Source organism: Myotis myotis, unplaced genomic scaffold (genome assembly GCF_014108235.1).
Source record: "Myotis myotis isolate mMyoMyo1 unplaced genomic scaffold, mMyoMyo1.p scaffold_m19_p_19, whole genome shotgun sequence".
Lineage (NCBI taxonomy): Eukaryota > Metazoa > Chordata > Mammalia > Chiroptera > Vespertilionidae > Myotis > Myotis myotis.
The window spans coordinates 12,624,414-12,640,081 of NW_023416323.1; the positions used below are offsets into that span (position 1 = coordinate 12,624,414).

The window sequence follows — 15,668 nt, forward strand, 5'->3', positions numbered from 1 at the left end:
ATACCCATGTTTTTTTCTTAAGAGTTTTATAGTTTTAGCTCTTACATTCAGGACTTTGGTCTAGTTGGATTTACCTTTTGTATATAATATGAGGTAGTGATCCAGTTTCATTCCTTTTTGTGTGGATATCCAGTTGTTTCAGCAACATTTGTTTAAAAGATGATCTTTTCCCCTATTGCATTTTCTTGGTAACCTTGTCAAAAATCAATTGACCAAGATCAAATGTTATATAATTCCACTGACATGAAATAGTCCAGTTCATAGAGACATACAATAGAACAGTGGTTACCAGCAGCTGGGGGGAACGAGGAATGGGGTGTTGGTGTTTAATGGGTACAGAGTTTCAGTATGAGATGTGGGAAAAGTTCTGGAGAAGGATAGTGGTGATGGTTGCACTGGTGTTTGTTGTACAACAGCGTGAATGTACTTAATGCCATTGAACTGTACACTTAAAAATGCATAGGGAATGTAGTCAATAATATTGTAATAACTATGTATGGTGCCAGTACCACCCTGTCTTTATAGTTAATAAAGCTTTACAGTTAAGCTTTACAGTAAGTTTTTAAGTCAGAAAGTGCAAATTCTCCAACTTTATTTCTCTTTTTCAAGATTTTTTTGGCCCCTTGAGTTTCCACATAAATTTTAGGATCAGTTTTTCAATTTTTGTAAAAAAGTGAGCTGAGATTTTGGTAGGAATTGCATTAAATCTGTAGATCAATTTGGAGGGTATTGTCATCATTAAAAAAATTAATTCCTCCAATCCATGAATATGGGATGCTTTTCCATTTATTTAGACCTTCTTTAATTTTTTGAATGGTTCACAATTTAGTGTATGAGTCTTGAACTTCTTTGTTAAATTTAATCCTAAGTAACAAATTTTTATGCTATTGTAAATGGAATTGTTTTCTTAATTTCATTTCCAGATTATTTATTGCTAGTTTATAGAAATATAACTGATTTTTAATGTTGATCATCTATCTTGTAAACTTGCTGAACTTGTTTACTAGCTTTAATAGGTGGTTTTTATGGTGTATGTGTGTGTGTGTGTTTGTATTGCTTAGATTTTCTAAGATCATATCATCTACAGAAATAGTTTAACTTCTTTCTGTCCAGTCTTAATACCCTTTATTTCGTTTTCTTGCCTGATTGCCCTGGCTAGAATACCTAGTAAAGTATTTAATAGAAATGGAGAGAGAGGACATCTTGCCCTATTCCTCATTTTAGGGGAGAGCTTTAAGTCTTTGACCATCAAGTATGATATTAGCTATGAGTTTTTTGTAGGTACACTTTAATCAGGTTGCAGAAGTTCCCTTCTCTTCCCAGTTCATTGAGTTTTTGTTGTTTGTTATATATATATATTTTATTGATTTCAGAGAGGAAGGGAGAGGGAGAGAGATACAAATACCAATGATGAGAATCATTGATTAGCTGCCTCCTGCACACCACCCCCCTCCCAGTGGGGATTGAGCCCACAACCTGGGCATGTGCCCTGACCAGGAATTGAACCATGATCTCCTGTTTCATAGGTCGACACTCAAACACTGAGCACGCTGGCTGGGCTGTGAGACTTTTAATTACTAATTCATTCTCTTTACCTGGTATAGGTCTATTTAGATTTTTTTTTTATTTCTTCTGTCAGTTAAGTTAGTCATAGTATACCCTCTTTTATTACTTATTTCCATAATTTGAGCCTTCTCTTTGTTTCTTTGTCAGTTTTGTTGATCTTTTTCAACGAACCAACTTTTTATTTTCTCTGTTGGTTTTTCTATTCTCTACTCTACTTTTGCTCTAATCTTTATTATTTTGTTTTTTTGTCTTGCGTTGGGTTTAGTTTGTTCTTTTTTAGTTTCTTAAGATAGAAGGCTAGGTCATTGATTTGAGATAACTTTCTTCCTTTTTAATGTAGGCATTTACAGCTATAAATTTCTCTCTAACCACTGTGTTAGCAACTAATAATACACTTTGGTATGTTGTATTTTTGTTTCCATTTGTTTCATAGTATTTTTAGTTCCCTTTGTGATTTCTTCATTGACCTATTTATTGGTCCACATTTAGGAGTGTATAATTTGATTCTCACATACCTGTAAATTTTCCTTCTGTTATTGATTTCTAGTTTCATTCCAGTGTGGTCGGAGGACATACTTAGTATGATTTCAATCCTTTTAATTTTGTTGGAAGTTATTTTATGGCCTAACATATGGTCTGTTCTGTAGAATGTTCCATGAGCACTTGAGAAAATGGATTATGCTTTTGGATAGTCTGTTAGGACTAATTGGTTTATAATGTTGTTCAAGTCTTCTGTTTCCTTGTTGATCTTCTATCTAGTTGTTCTATTCATTACCACAAAGTATTAAAGTCTCCAAGTATTATAAATTATCCATTTTTCATTCATTTCTGTCAAGTTTTAATTCATCTATCTTGGAGAGATGTTGTTAGGTGCATATATGTTTATAATTATTATATCTACTTCATGAATTTTCCATTTTATCAATATAAATGTTCTTTCATTGTGTGTAGTAAAAGGCTTATTTTGTCTGATGTCTTTTTTGGTTTCTGTTTGCATGATACAGATGCAACTTGACTTACAATGGGGTTAAATCCTGGTAAACCAGTATAAGTTGAAAATACATCTAATACACTAACCTACTGAACAACATACTGGTAGCTTAGTCTATCTTAAATGTGCTCAGACCACTTACAGTAGCCTAAAATTGGGCAGTTGTCTTGAGTTTTATCTCAAAAAGTAATTGCCTTTCTCCTTTTCTTCTCATCAGGAAGCAGTAGACACAGATGTGGGTTTTGTAGACATGATGGGGGGCAAAACCACAAAACACAATTTCCAAAAAACAATGGCAACACAGTACACTGTCGAGTATCAATTGTTTACCCTTGTGATCATGTGGCTGACCAGGAGCTGTGACTCACTACCAATGCCCAGCATCATGAGAGATATTGTACTGCATGTCAGTAGCCTGGGGAAAGATCAACATTCAGAATTTGAAATACAGTTTCTACTGAATGCTTATTGCTTTCACACTGTCATAAAGTCGAAAAATCATGCCAAACCATTGAAACTTGGGGACCATATGTATATCTTTTCCCATCCTTTCACTGATTTGTCTTTGAATCTATAGCCTCTTTAGCTCTTTACCGCATCTATTGTGAGGATGAAGATCATTCTCAGCAGTCAGACTGTCGACATTTCAGAAAACGTGGACATCACTCTGAAGGGGGGACACTCAGTTATTGTAAAGGGTCCCGAGGCACCCTTCAGAAGGACTGCAATCACATCAGTGCAGAACTCAGCCTCCCTGGAATGAAAAAGAAGAGGCTCTGTGTTGACAAATGGTGAAGTAGAATGGCTACTGTGCACTATCTGCAGTCATGTACAGAGCATTACCAATGGTGTTATACTGGGTTTCTGGTACAAGATGAGGTCTGTGTGCAGCCATGTCCCCATTAACATGATTATTCCAGAGATTGGTTCTTTTGTTGAAATCAGAAATTTCTTGGGCAAAAAATACATCTACAGGGTTTGGATGAGGTTAGGTGTTTCTTGTTCAGTATGTTAAGCCCAGAAGATGAGTTAATTCTTGAAGGAAATGACATTGAACTTGTATCAAATTCAGCTGCTTTGATTCAGCAAGCCAGAACAATTAAAAAAGGGTATCAGAAAATTTTGGGATGGTATCTATGTTTCTGAAAAAGGAACAGTTCAGCAGTCTGATGAATATAGAGATCTAAGTTGTCTAGCTATAGAAATAGCAAGGTGATCGTTCCTCAGACTTATCTGTGATATTTTAAAGATGCAGTAAGAAGCCATATATTGGGGGGAGGGGGATAATAAAATATGTCTCTTTAGAGCATGTAGTTGGTTCATATTTATTTTTATCCATTCTGCCAATCCATGCCTTTTAATGGGATAATCTAATCCATTTACATCTAAAGTAATTACTGATAAGGAAGGGCTTTCTTCTGCTACTTTGTTATTTTTTTCTGTATGTCATATGTTATTTTGTCCCTCAGCTTCTTCGCTGCTACTTTCTTTTGTATTTATTTGATTTTTTTGGTAGTATATGGTTTTGATTTCTTTCTCATCTCCTTTTCTGTATGTTTTAGTTATTTTCTCAGTTGTTACCCAGGAGATTACAAATGACTTCTTAAACTTATAAGTAACAATCTAGTTTGCATTAATGTCAACTTAATTTCAATAGTATATAAAAACTTTGCTCCTATATACTTCCATTTCCCCCTTCGTTTGTGCTGTTATTGCATACAGATTACATCTCTGTATATTTTGTGCTTATCAACACAGATTTACAATTATTACTTTATGTAGTTGTCTTTTAAGTTAGATAGGAGAAGAAAAGGTATAAAAAGAAAAAAAATTCATTTATACTGTCTTTATACTTGTTCATGTAACTACCTTTACCAGTGCTCTTTTTTACTTCATGTTGATTTATATTACTCTCTATTATCCTTTCATTACATTTTGAAAGGTTTCCTTTAGTATTTCTTGTAGGGTAGGTCTCCTAGCAATGAATTCTCTTGGTTTTGTTCATCTGAGACTGTTTTAATTTCTGCTTCATTTTTGAAGCACAGCTTTGCTGAACATAGAATCTTGGTTGACAGTTTTTTCTTTCAGCATTTTGCATATGTCATCCCACTGCCTTCTGACCTCTGTAGTTTCTGATAAGAAAGCAGTCACCAATCTTTTTTTTTAAAAAAAAATATATTTTTATTGATTTCAGAGAGGAAGGGAGAGGGAAAGAAAGAGAGAAATATTAGTGATGAGAGATAATCATTGATCGGCTGCCTCCTGCATGCCCCCTACTGGGGATTGAGCCCGCAACCCAAGCATCTACCCTGACTAGGAATTGAACCATGACCTTCTGGTTCATAGGTCGACACTCAACCACTGAGCCATGCTGGCTGGGCAGCAGCCACCAATTTATTGAAGATTCCCTGTATGTGATGAATTACTTTTCTCTTGCTACTTTTAAGATTCTCTCTTTGTCTTTTGTCAGTTTGATTATGATGTGTCTAGGTGTGGAGCTCTTTGAATTTATCCTATTTGGAGTTCATTTAGCTTTATGCATGTGTAGATTAATGTTTTTCATTAAATTGGCAAAGTTTTGGGTCATTATATTTTTCAAATATTCTGCTCCTTTCTCCGTTTCTTCTGAGACACCCTTTATGCGTGTATTGCTGTACTTGGTAGAAGAAGCTAAACTGTCTGCCTAGCAAGGATGGAAGATGGCAGCTTGTTTCCCAACTGATTGCACTACATGTCTGCTGCAGGAATATGGGCCTTATATGGGCCAGCGAGTCATTAAATTAAAGTTTGGGGCCCCCTTTTGGTCATGTATTGAATGAGGTATTTCTTGCTGGGAGATGATAGACCATTGCACTAATGAACTTGATTTGCTTTTCCTCTGTAGGTTCAATGTCAACAACACCATTCTTCATCCGGAGATTGTGGAATGGTAAGTACAACCTGTGGCTACCTTGACTGTTCATTGTGCTCAGCTCAGGAAGGTGAGAGCCCCTGCTCTTCCTGCTACTCCAAGTCAGAGAGCCCAGCAGACAAGCCAGTTCCCAGATCTTCTCTCAGAGTCTTATGTCTTCTGTCTTCTTTGGTTTTTTGTTTGTTTGTCAGTTGGTTGTTTTTTTGAAAGAGCATGAGTCCTTTGAATGTCAATTAAATTTCACTTATCTTTTCCTTTATTTTCAGTCTTTTGAAGCTCCTACTAAAAATAAGCCAACCGTTTGTAGCTCAGTTAAAGTAGATAGTGAAAAGACTAAAAATAAATATCTTACATATGATCAGAAAGGTAAACATGTTTTCCTCATGTCATGCATCTATCTTGAGTAGTTGGCATCCTATTATACCTACTTTCTTCCCTTGGTGATGTTGGCAGCCTCTACCTGCAGCATAACTGGTTTCTGGCAGGTCAAAGCAGGACAAGCTTCCTCAGGTTGGGCATTGCCTTTGTGGACTCTGGAAGTGGCCCTCCAACCCTAACCCTACCCTAACCCTGTGCCATTAGTTTTCTTCCTAACCGTCAAGTTGCTCTTCGATAGCACCAAAATGTTTTTATTTGCTACATGTCTGCACTCACTCTGAATGTAGGAGAGTAGTAAGGCAGGGCCTTTGCCACCTCATCACCTGACTGGGAGGTGTGTAGACTCCTCACGTCTGATCCTAAGGCCGTATGGTCACCTTTCCTCATCTGTTTGGGAGGGCTTTCTCACCTAGTCTTGGAGCTTGGGAACGCTGTGGTTGGTGAGGTTGGGGAAGCATGGAGCAGGGGAGGAGAGAACTTGTTCAAAGGCTGGAGATGAGAAAGGGAAATCGCCTTGCGTGTCCCACGTAGAGCCACACACTGGACAAGTGCTTGGAGGGTGGTTGGAGAGTTGGGCAGGGGCTGGGTCGGCTGTGGTGCCAACTTGGACTTCGTCTTGAGAGAAATGGGAACCAAGGGAAACCTTTGACATATTTAAGCAGAATGGTAGGATCAGGTTTGCATTCTAAAAAATCATTTTGGCTTCAGGCTGGAGACTCAATTGTAGGGCAAGGGTGGGGACAGGTTGCCAGATAAGAAGCTATTGCAGGTTCTAGGTGGCAGTGGAGGGTGGTGGGACAGAGTTGAGAGGTAAAGCGTCAGTCAAGGGGAATGTTCCCGAGAGGAATCTACTGTGACAGTTGCGTGAGGGGGAAGTTGAAAGTGACTCTGGGTTTTTGTCCTGAACAGCTGGAGACTAAAGATGGTGATGGCTAGGAGGGGCAGGTTCTGTGGCGTGTGTTGATTTTGAGTCAGGGGCCAGTGATTGGGTTGGAGGTGAAGGCCTGAGGGCTGTTGGCAGGCATCACTACTGATCCTGGAGGAGCTGGAAGGCAGGCCTGCCAGCTTAGTGCTGTCAGCAGCCCTGGCCCAGTGCTTGTCATGGCCACACATTCTGAGGGTGGGGCCTGTGTTCTTCAAGTACATGGCCACCTCTTGTTTTTATAAAGTAACAAATGCCTGGCTCGTCTCTAGCCCCCAGTTGACAGAAGAATAAATCCTGGATACTCGGGAATGGGCCGAGTCCACTCACGTTCTACATGTGGCGTTCCCTCATGGCTGCTTACAGTCGATGCTTTAGAGACGATGGCTGAAAGGCATGCTCCAGCATCTCCTAAGGGATAAGTCATTAGTTCATCACTTTGGAACAAACACTTTAATTCTAGTGACATTTCCAAGGCTCTGAAGTGGATTCTGCGTTCATAAGAATACCTCCCAACTTTATTAAAGCCAGCGGCAGAAAGGACTCATTTGGCATTTGATGGCAGTAGAACCATTTTAGAAATGTCACATCGTCCTCACTGCCGCAGGGGTGGGTTTTCATTGTGTGGGTGCTGGCCTCTGTAGGGACTGCAGTCATGCTCAGTGCGAGCCCGGCAGTCAGGATCATTGCCCTCCTAGTCATGAAGGAAGGAGTCTCCGTGGGAGGGGGGCAGGCCCCTCATTTGCAGGAGAGAGGGGCCTTTTCTGAACTTTAAATTATGACTCATTGATGTATCTTTGGGCCCCTGGGTCCTGAATGTTTTTAACACAGTCTGTCTCTAGGCCCCGTAGAGAGAAGCTGTCTGGGGTAACGGATAAACCACCCAATCGGGCAGATACAACCTCTAACCCCAGCCCACTTTGCTTGGAAAGTCACTTAATATTCGGAGCCTCCGCTTCCTCCTTTGTAAGATGGGGGTGGAGGGGTTCCTAACTCCCAGTGTGGGAGGGGCCTCAGCCTCTTCTTCCGTAACATGGGGATGGAGGAGCTCCTAACTCCCAGTGTGGGAGGGGCCTCAGCCTCTTCTTCTGTAACATGGGGATGGAGGAGCTCCTAACTCCCAGTGTGGGTGTGTCTTAGAGCATCGGACTGCCCTCACTAAGTATCACCTCGTAAACAACAGGAATTTATTGCTCCCAGTTCTGGAAGCTGGAAGTCCAAGATCAAGGTGCGGACTGGCGTGGTGTCTGGTGAGGATCCACTTCCTGGTCCAGACATGGCCGTCTTCTCTCTGTGTCCTCACATGGCAGAGGGGACAGGGAGCTCTCTGGGGCCTCTTTTGTAAAGGCACCCAACCCCATCCATGAGGGCTCTGTTCTGATGACCTGATCATCTTCCAAGGGTCCTGCTTCCTATAGCAAGACATAGGAGATTAGATTTCAGCAGGAATTTCGGAGGGAGACAAATATTCAGTCTAAAGCACTGAGTATCAGTTTCCTCCTACAAAGCAGATGTGGTTTTCCTTGCTGGGTGGCTGAAGAGTCCAGTGAGAGCATAAGTGCTGTCACCTTTAGAGACTTCCTGTGTGCAAGATATTCTGCTAAGCCAGTGGTTCTCAACCTTCTGGCCCTTTAAATACAGTTCCTCATGTTGTGACCCAACCATAAAATTATTTTCATTGCTACTTCATAACTAACGTTGCTACTGTTATGAGTCATAATGTAAATATCTGATATGCAGGATGGTCTTAGGCGACCCCTATAAAAGGGTCGTTCAACCGCCAAAGAGGTCACGACCCATAGGTTGAGAACCGCTGTGCTAAGCCCTTGACATGTCACCTTATTTAAAGAGCTATTTTGTATATGTTATAAGGTAGTTCTCTGAGAATCTCCATGCTACAGATGAGAAAACACTTGATTTGCCCAAGAAAAAGCCAGGAGCTGGGCCCAGGCGCTGGCCCTTGCAGCTCTGAGGAGCACCTGTCGGGCGGGGGCCTACCTGTGTGCCAGCTTTTCTCTCAATGCACTCTTGGACATGCAGGGCTGTCAGAGCCCCAAAACAAGTCTTGTGTGAGGCCATGGACTAGGGGTGGTGGAAGGACAGGGCCTGTCAGCTAGCACCATGCCTCCTGCCACAACAGGCACCCCAGCTCCTGCTTAGCCACTGGGCTGGGCTTTGGGATCCCCCGGAGGCTGTCTGACTGGGAGGCAGCGAGCAGCCTCTGCCCGTGCTCCCGAGCTTCCTTTCTCATTTTGTTTGGGTGCCATTCATTTCCTCTTGGTGACTGCTTTATTGTTTTCCATTCTCTCAAGCAGCGCCTTTTTGATTTCCTGTAAATCCCTCTATAATCATACTCTTCCCCACAAACATGAGATCATAACTGATAATGTCTCTTCTTGTGCTGGGTATTGCAGTTTGAATGTGGAGGTCAAAAGTTGAAACTTAATAAGAGCAGGCATCTCACTTCCATAATTTAGGTTGTGTTTCTCTTTTCTTGTTCTGCAGATGATGAAATTGATCTGTAGGTAGGCTGGGAAATGAAAGGAGATGCTTTTGTACTGTCTGATAGCACCGTGCTTGAATCTGAGTTAAGTTCCCCCAGAAGCATCACAGGAGAGCTAGCATGTCAGCAAGTGCCGTGCGCCTCCTTGGTTTTGAAGTGAGACTGTGAAATTGAGTCATAGGCCGGTTTTAGAACTGGTGATTACACCGAGCAAAGGTGTCTTGTGTGCATTAATCAGGCAGTGGGGTAACAGATCTATTTGTACCCCGTTTCTGTGTTCCAGAGATGGTGAGGTTCAGGGGCAGAGCACACCAGGATCCTGCATCCCAAATTAGAAAAGGCACGTAGGTGATGACCTAGATTCTCGATACATATGTGAAAACTATTTCAGTAAGAATACTTTTTGCTGTTTTTGTCTCCAAACATATACTAGTAGGCATTCAACCCAAAGTTAATAAACCCAAGGAAAGTGGGATCCTAAGCACAGTGAGAACTTGAGATATGGTGTGCCAGAAGGCAGGAGCCGGGCTGTGGGAACATCAGGGCCTGGTCCCGGGCGCCTCCCCTGCATGTGGCCCACGTCTGCCTGGCCCCACTCTGGTCCTAGACACGCTGGGCTCACAGCTGCACTGAGCCATCACTACTTCATGGCTCTGGTTTCTCTGAGAAGACTCATTCATTGAGCCTCTTGGAGATTTGTAATTCCAGCCAGCTCTTTCTTTGCTGTCCCTGCTGCTGTTCTGGAATTTTACCCTTTGCATCTCTAGGGGTGGAAGGAATGGTCTTGGGGGTCCTGTGGAATTGAATTCCCACCCACCTCTCCCACAGAACCATCCCCCATACATTCATCTGCAGGAGAGACGGAATTCCTGTCCTTTCCGGTGGGTTTTGTTGAACACTGTGGCACTCTGATGCTTAGAAACTGATTTTTGGAAATACTTCAGCTCATCTTGCTACCGTTTTCCTCCATGGGGCATTCAGACCTCAGTTAATTGATGTCTTCATCCTGGGTTTAATGTCCAGAGGCAGCTTTGTGACCTGTGAATATTTAAGGGGGGAGGGGGCGGGCTGACTGCACAAATGAATCTCTGCCTAGTCCAGTTTTTGTCGTTTCAGGCCTGAGTCTTGGCCCTGCTGCCTTGTACTTGAGCAGCCCCTGGGAGCGGTGATGCTCACTGGCATGGCCAGGAGCTGGGGGCTGTGCACGAGTGCCTGTCTCCACACACAGCAGGACCTCCTCTTGCTGGGGAAGAGCCCCCCTGCCTGCTGTCTGACCTCTTAGGTGGCATCTGTGAGGTCTTGTCTAGAGCCTCGATCCTCGATGCTTCATGGAGGAGGTGACCTTCTCCTCTCTTAGGGATAGAAACCTTGCAGATCACATTTCTAACCGTGACTTGCCCATCCTTTGGGGCTGAGTGTGACACTAAGCATCCCTCACTCCAGAGGCCACTGGGCCTGCAGGGCGGGACCATGGTGCAGTCCCCCTGCCCTTCCCTTGTTGTGCTCAGGACTAATGGAAGTTGCCTCATCAGGTTCAGGGCAGGGACTTTCTCCTCAAGATGGGGAGAAACTGCAGAATGCCGGAAAGCCCTGTTCGCTGCAGTAATCTGAAAAGTTTCCGGTGCTTGTGTCATGGAGATACTGGGCCAGGCTGATATGCCTGGCGCCGGGGGCGACATCAGGCCCAGAGTGCCCTGTGGGCCGGTGGGAGAGCCTGTGCAAGCAGATGGCTATTTTCAGGGCCTTTAAAACCTGGATTAAATGGACCAGGCCAGGGCTCGGCCAGGCCAGTCTCTGGAGAACTACTTTTGTGGGATAATTTGCCCTGGTTCAATTTGATTTTTTTTTTTTAACATGACCAGAAAATCAGTCCTCTAAAGAAAAAGAAAAAGAAAACCAGTCCCGAGAAAATCAGCTAGAGGCCTGGCTTGTCATCTTCCCCAGAGTGGAATTGGAGGAGAAAGCGGGGCTGTGGTCCTCGGCCTCAAATGCCTGAATCTCTGCCAGGAAGAGAGTGGTTTGGACTCTGCCTCCCTTCTCCCTGGGCTGACTGTGAGCTTCTCCTTGCTCGGTGCTCAGGCGGCGGGGAGAGGCCAGTGGAGAGGCCAGTGGAGGGTCTGTGAGGTGGGCTCCTGGGGTCGAACCCTGGGGCTGCTCTTTCCGACCTCTGTGGCTGGGGATGAGGCGGTGGTGGTGGGAGTCTGGGCTGCTGTGCCTCGTCCTGCTCAGGGCATGCAGCACACTGACCTCCCACACTGACCTGGTGTACCCCCCTGGGGAGGCCTTCTTTTCATTTGAAAGGAGGCCATTATCACCTTGCTGAAAGGAAGGTGTTTCCAGCTTTGGTGCAATGCCCAGAGACTATTTCTAAGCAGTTACTGTGTCTGCTCTAGGCCAGGCACTGTTCTGGTCCTGGGCTGCCTCTGGGGAGGAGACTCAAGTGAAGAAGAGATTACAAGTGTGATTGCTTACGGAGGATTCCTATAGAGTCCCGTGGTTCTCAACCTTGGCTGCACATTAGAATCACCTGGGAATCTTTTTAAAATTCTGATTTCTGGGCCTCATCCTCCGGAAATTCTGTTTCTTTGTTATGGGGTGGGGCCACAACATTAGTAACAAAGAAACAATTTCCGGAGGATGAGGCCCAGAAATCAGGATTTTAAAAAGATTCCCAGGTGATTCTAATGTGCAACCAAGGTTGAGAACCACTGGTCTAGACGGACTGGGAACAGAGAGAGCCGCTTAGCCTGTATGGGGGATGGAGGGAGCCCTCCTCCACCTTGAGAAAAGTGCCTTTCTGTGGGAGCTGGAGAATGAAAGGTCACCGAAAAGGCACTGGCAAGCTCCAGGCAGAGGCGCCCTCTGTGGGGGAGCGGGGGTGGGGGCTGGAGAGCCTCAGGAGTCACCTTGTAGTTTTAACTTCATCCTGAGGACATCTAGAGGGCACTGAAGATTTTGAGCAAGGAAAAGCAAGGTCAGGTTTGCATTTTCTAAAGCTCTGCCCTGTCGGGGAGCAGACAGCCTGGAGGCTTGAAGGCCAGCAGAGGCAGGAGAGGTTGTGCAGGCTGGAGGGAGTGAGGTCTGGATGGAGAGAAACGAGGGTCTGAGAGAGGTGGTGGTGGTGGATTGACAGTCTGTGGTCATCAGCTGGATGTGGGAGCAATGAACAGACCAGAGGGAGGTGTCTGGGAGGATGTTGGTTAAGTTTTAAGCAGCAGGGGCTGGCAGAGCTGTGATTGAGATGGGGCACATGGATGGGTGGGAGTCTCTGTCACTGAGCTGGAGGCGCCTGGGGGACCTGTGCCAGAGGTGCTGTAGGAGCTGGGAGAGGGGAGGGCCTGTCAGGGACAGGAGGAGGGGTGCCAGGGGAGGCACTTCCTCTGGAGTCACTGATGCCTCTGGGTTTGGCAGCTGGGGTGAGAGGGCAGCTGGCAGAGCGTGGGGCAGGGCAGAGGGAGAAGAGGGGCGGGGAAGAGGAGGGGAGGAGATGAGGAAGAGGTTCCAGATAAGCCAAAAGCTGCTCCCACTCCTCTCCCAAGGCAAGCACTGTTTTTGTTCCCTTTCCAGAACTGTGGCTGGGTAGTGGGGGGTGGGGGGGGTAAAGCTTGGCGAGAGGAGGAGGAAGTAAGCGGGTGGTCATGGAGCTTTCAGTAATAGGGACCAGGTGGATGGAGGGGTTGAGGCTGGGAGCTGAGCCCAGGTGTGTGTGGGAGGAGGGGCTGAGCCTCACCTGGAAGAGGACAGGCCTTCCCTTGTGAGAGGGGAGGGAGGAGGGCATGAAGGGGCAGGGGAAGGGTTGGTTGTTTGAATAAGAGGTGAAAGTGTACCCAACTGCTGGCTTCTGTGTTCTCCGAGTAGATGAGCTCATTCATCTTCTGAGAAGGGGAGGGAGACCTTGAGCTGGGGAGGGGAGAGATCTTAGCAAGGTGGAGAACGTTAGAGTAGGCCTCCTGCATGCCCCCTTGCAGCTCATGGCAGAATTGGGGCCAGGTGGAGGCTGTGGGGCTGGAGACAGAGCTACTGTGCCATCCACTCCCAGACAGGATTTCCCTGCAGCCCCTGTGGTCCTGGAGCAGCACTCACAGGCACGGGCTCTGGTTTGACTCTCACGGAGGTTTGGCTACGCCTGTGTGGGTAGGTGGGCACAAGGCCTAGAGGTCTAAATTGTTGGCTGGAAGGATGGACCAGGGATCTATGCTGAATACAGAGGCACTTACCAGTTCCTCCGGCTGGTGCGCGCAGGGCAGCAGTGGGGAACAATACACCAGGGCTGCTGGGTCATCCTGTGAGTGGGTTTGGATCTCAGGAGCCGAGCTGCTCACCCGAGTCCTGTCCATGGCTCTGGACCCTCACCCTCCGGAGCACAGGAACATGCGTCCTGTTCCCCAGGCGGGGTGCTCCCAGCAGCCCGGTGCAGGCACCTTTATGATGGTAAAGAGCAGACTTTTAGGTTCAGTGTCTGCCCCTCCAGGAAGAAAGCAGGTCCATTTGGAAGAAGCTTCAGTGGGCTTGGGGTTGGCCTTTGCTCCATTTCTCTCTGGCTCTGCTGCTCTTGAGGGCGTTGAGTGTGTTCCCTTTGAAAGAGGCAGAGGTGGCTTTGTTGCAGGTGGTCACCCTGAGTCAGAGTGCAGGTGGCCATGAGGGATGGCTGAGGACTCCGCTCCTCATGACTGGCCCAGCTGCCACTCTGATGCCCGGAGCTGCGGTTGCTTGTGTGACATGGTGGAGGTAGAAAGCAAGCATTTGTTTAGCTTCTCTGTGTGAGTCTTACTTAGGGATGAGATTGATTGCAAAGACCAGAAACCTAACCATATTTGGGCAAATGAATATGAGTTTATTGTGAGGACTCCCTGGAGTCCAGTTGCAGGGAGTGCATTGGGTCTCTCGTGGTCAGCAGGGTCTCTTGGTTGCGCCTCCTCCTCCACATGTACCCTCTCCCTTTCTGTCTCCCCTTGTCTGCTCCTCGTCCTGCTTCTCTCTGCAGACCGCTCTTCCCACACTCACTCCTGCCCCATGCCGCCCCTCCCGCCCTGCCCCAGTCTCGGGCGGGTCTGACCCACATGGTATTTCTGGGCTGCCGGGAAGGAGAGACCTCTTCAGCCAGCTGGGCAGAGCCCTGGGAGGCACACACTGAAGATTCAGGTCTAACAGCCTCGCCGTGTAGATTTTTCCTCATTTTTATGGATGAGGAAACTGGGTCTCTGGGCTTCTTCTACCACCCACAGCAGCTTCCAGATCTTGGAACTAGAAACGCTTGCATACCCGAGGCTGGCATTAGGTGAGGACGGGCAATGCTTAGTGTAGCTTTCCCTCCTGCAGTTTAGTGACCCACCCAGCCGCCAGGCAGCCCATTTGCAGCCTAACTGGGCATGACCTGGCCCTGTGATCCTTCCCAGGTTGTGCGGTTGTGGCAGCCCCAGGTCTCCCTGGAGGGGTCCAGCCAGCTCCTGCTGAAAGTCACTGACTCTCCCTCTGTTTTTTCCCTCCCTGAAGCCGGGTCTTTAAGACGGACATGGAGCTGGAGGTTTTACGCTACACCAATAGGATCTCCAGCGAGGCCCACCGGGAGGTAAGCAGGGCCCCGCTTGTCGGAATGCTGTCTGGTTGGGCTGGGCGAGCTGCATTGCTCTGTGTGAGGCCAGAGGGCGGCGTCAAGATGGACCGTCTCAGGGCAGCTGCAGTCCCGAGTGCCAGTGGAGCAGGCAGGAAATGTCGCTTCAGCCAGTCTCTTTTCTGTTCCCCAGTGGGGACAGGGCAGGGAAGCAGAGGTTAAGGCACCCACCCCCGAGAATTTACCAGCAAGAAGTCCTCACGTCCTGGGGGCCGGGGCTTTCCCTCCTGGTATTCCTAAAGGCCCAGCTCCTTTCAAAGAATCTTTTGTTCTCTCGGGTCCAAGCACACTTATTACTGTCCTCCGTTAACCATCCTCACAGGTCCTTTTCCAGTTTGCATATGGTAAACTTTCATTCTTTCTTACGGATGGCCAAGTAATGTTCCACTGTAAAAATGCACCACAACTTTGTTAGCCACTCATCTATTGATGGGCACTGGGTTGCTTCCATGTCTTGTAAATAACGCTGCAATGAACGTGGGGGCGCGTATATTCTTTTAATGGCAGTTAAACAAAGGAAGCCTTGTAGGTTAGTCCCCGTAGCTCTCTGAGTGTTACATGTTCACAGATGTCCTGATCAAATCTTACCTGCCATCAGCCCACTGCAGATCTGTGCTGGGTATTGATCGGCTTCCGAGTGGAGGTGCGCCAGAGTGGTTAAATAAGCTGTGTAGCTTTTGGAGCTTTAAAAACGTTCTGATTTATCCCATTTTTGCACCATTGTGTGCACATAACGTTCTTTTCTTTTTTTGAAGAAGAGATTCTTTTGAAAAAGTGCTGTCCCGT

At 46.3% G+C, this 15,668-nt stretch overlaps 1 protein-coding gene across 1 annotated transcript in view; it reads left to right on the forward strand.

Annotated features, from left to right (window-relative positions):
• PEPD (peptidase D) overlaps positions 1 to 15,668 on the forward strand; it is a 112,822-nt gene that overhangs the window by 33,710 nt on the left and 63,444 nt on the right. Inside the window, exons 7-8 of the mRNA XM_036345892.1 lie at positions 5,442 to 5,486; positions 14,765 to 14,840. Of these exons, the coding sequence (XP_036201785.1) occupies positions 5,442 to 5,486; positions 14,765 to 14,840 (121 nt within the window). The remainder of the gene's footprint in view (positions 1 to 5,441; positions 5,487 to 14,764; positions 14,841 to 15,668) is intronic.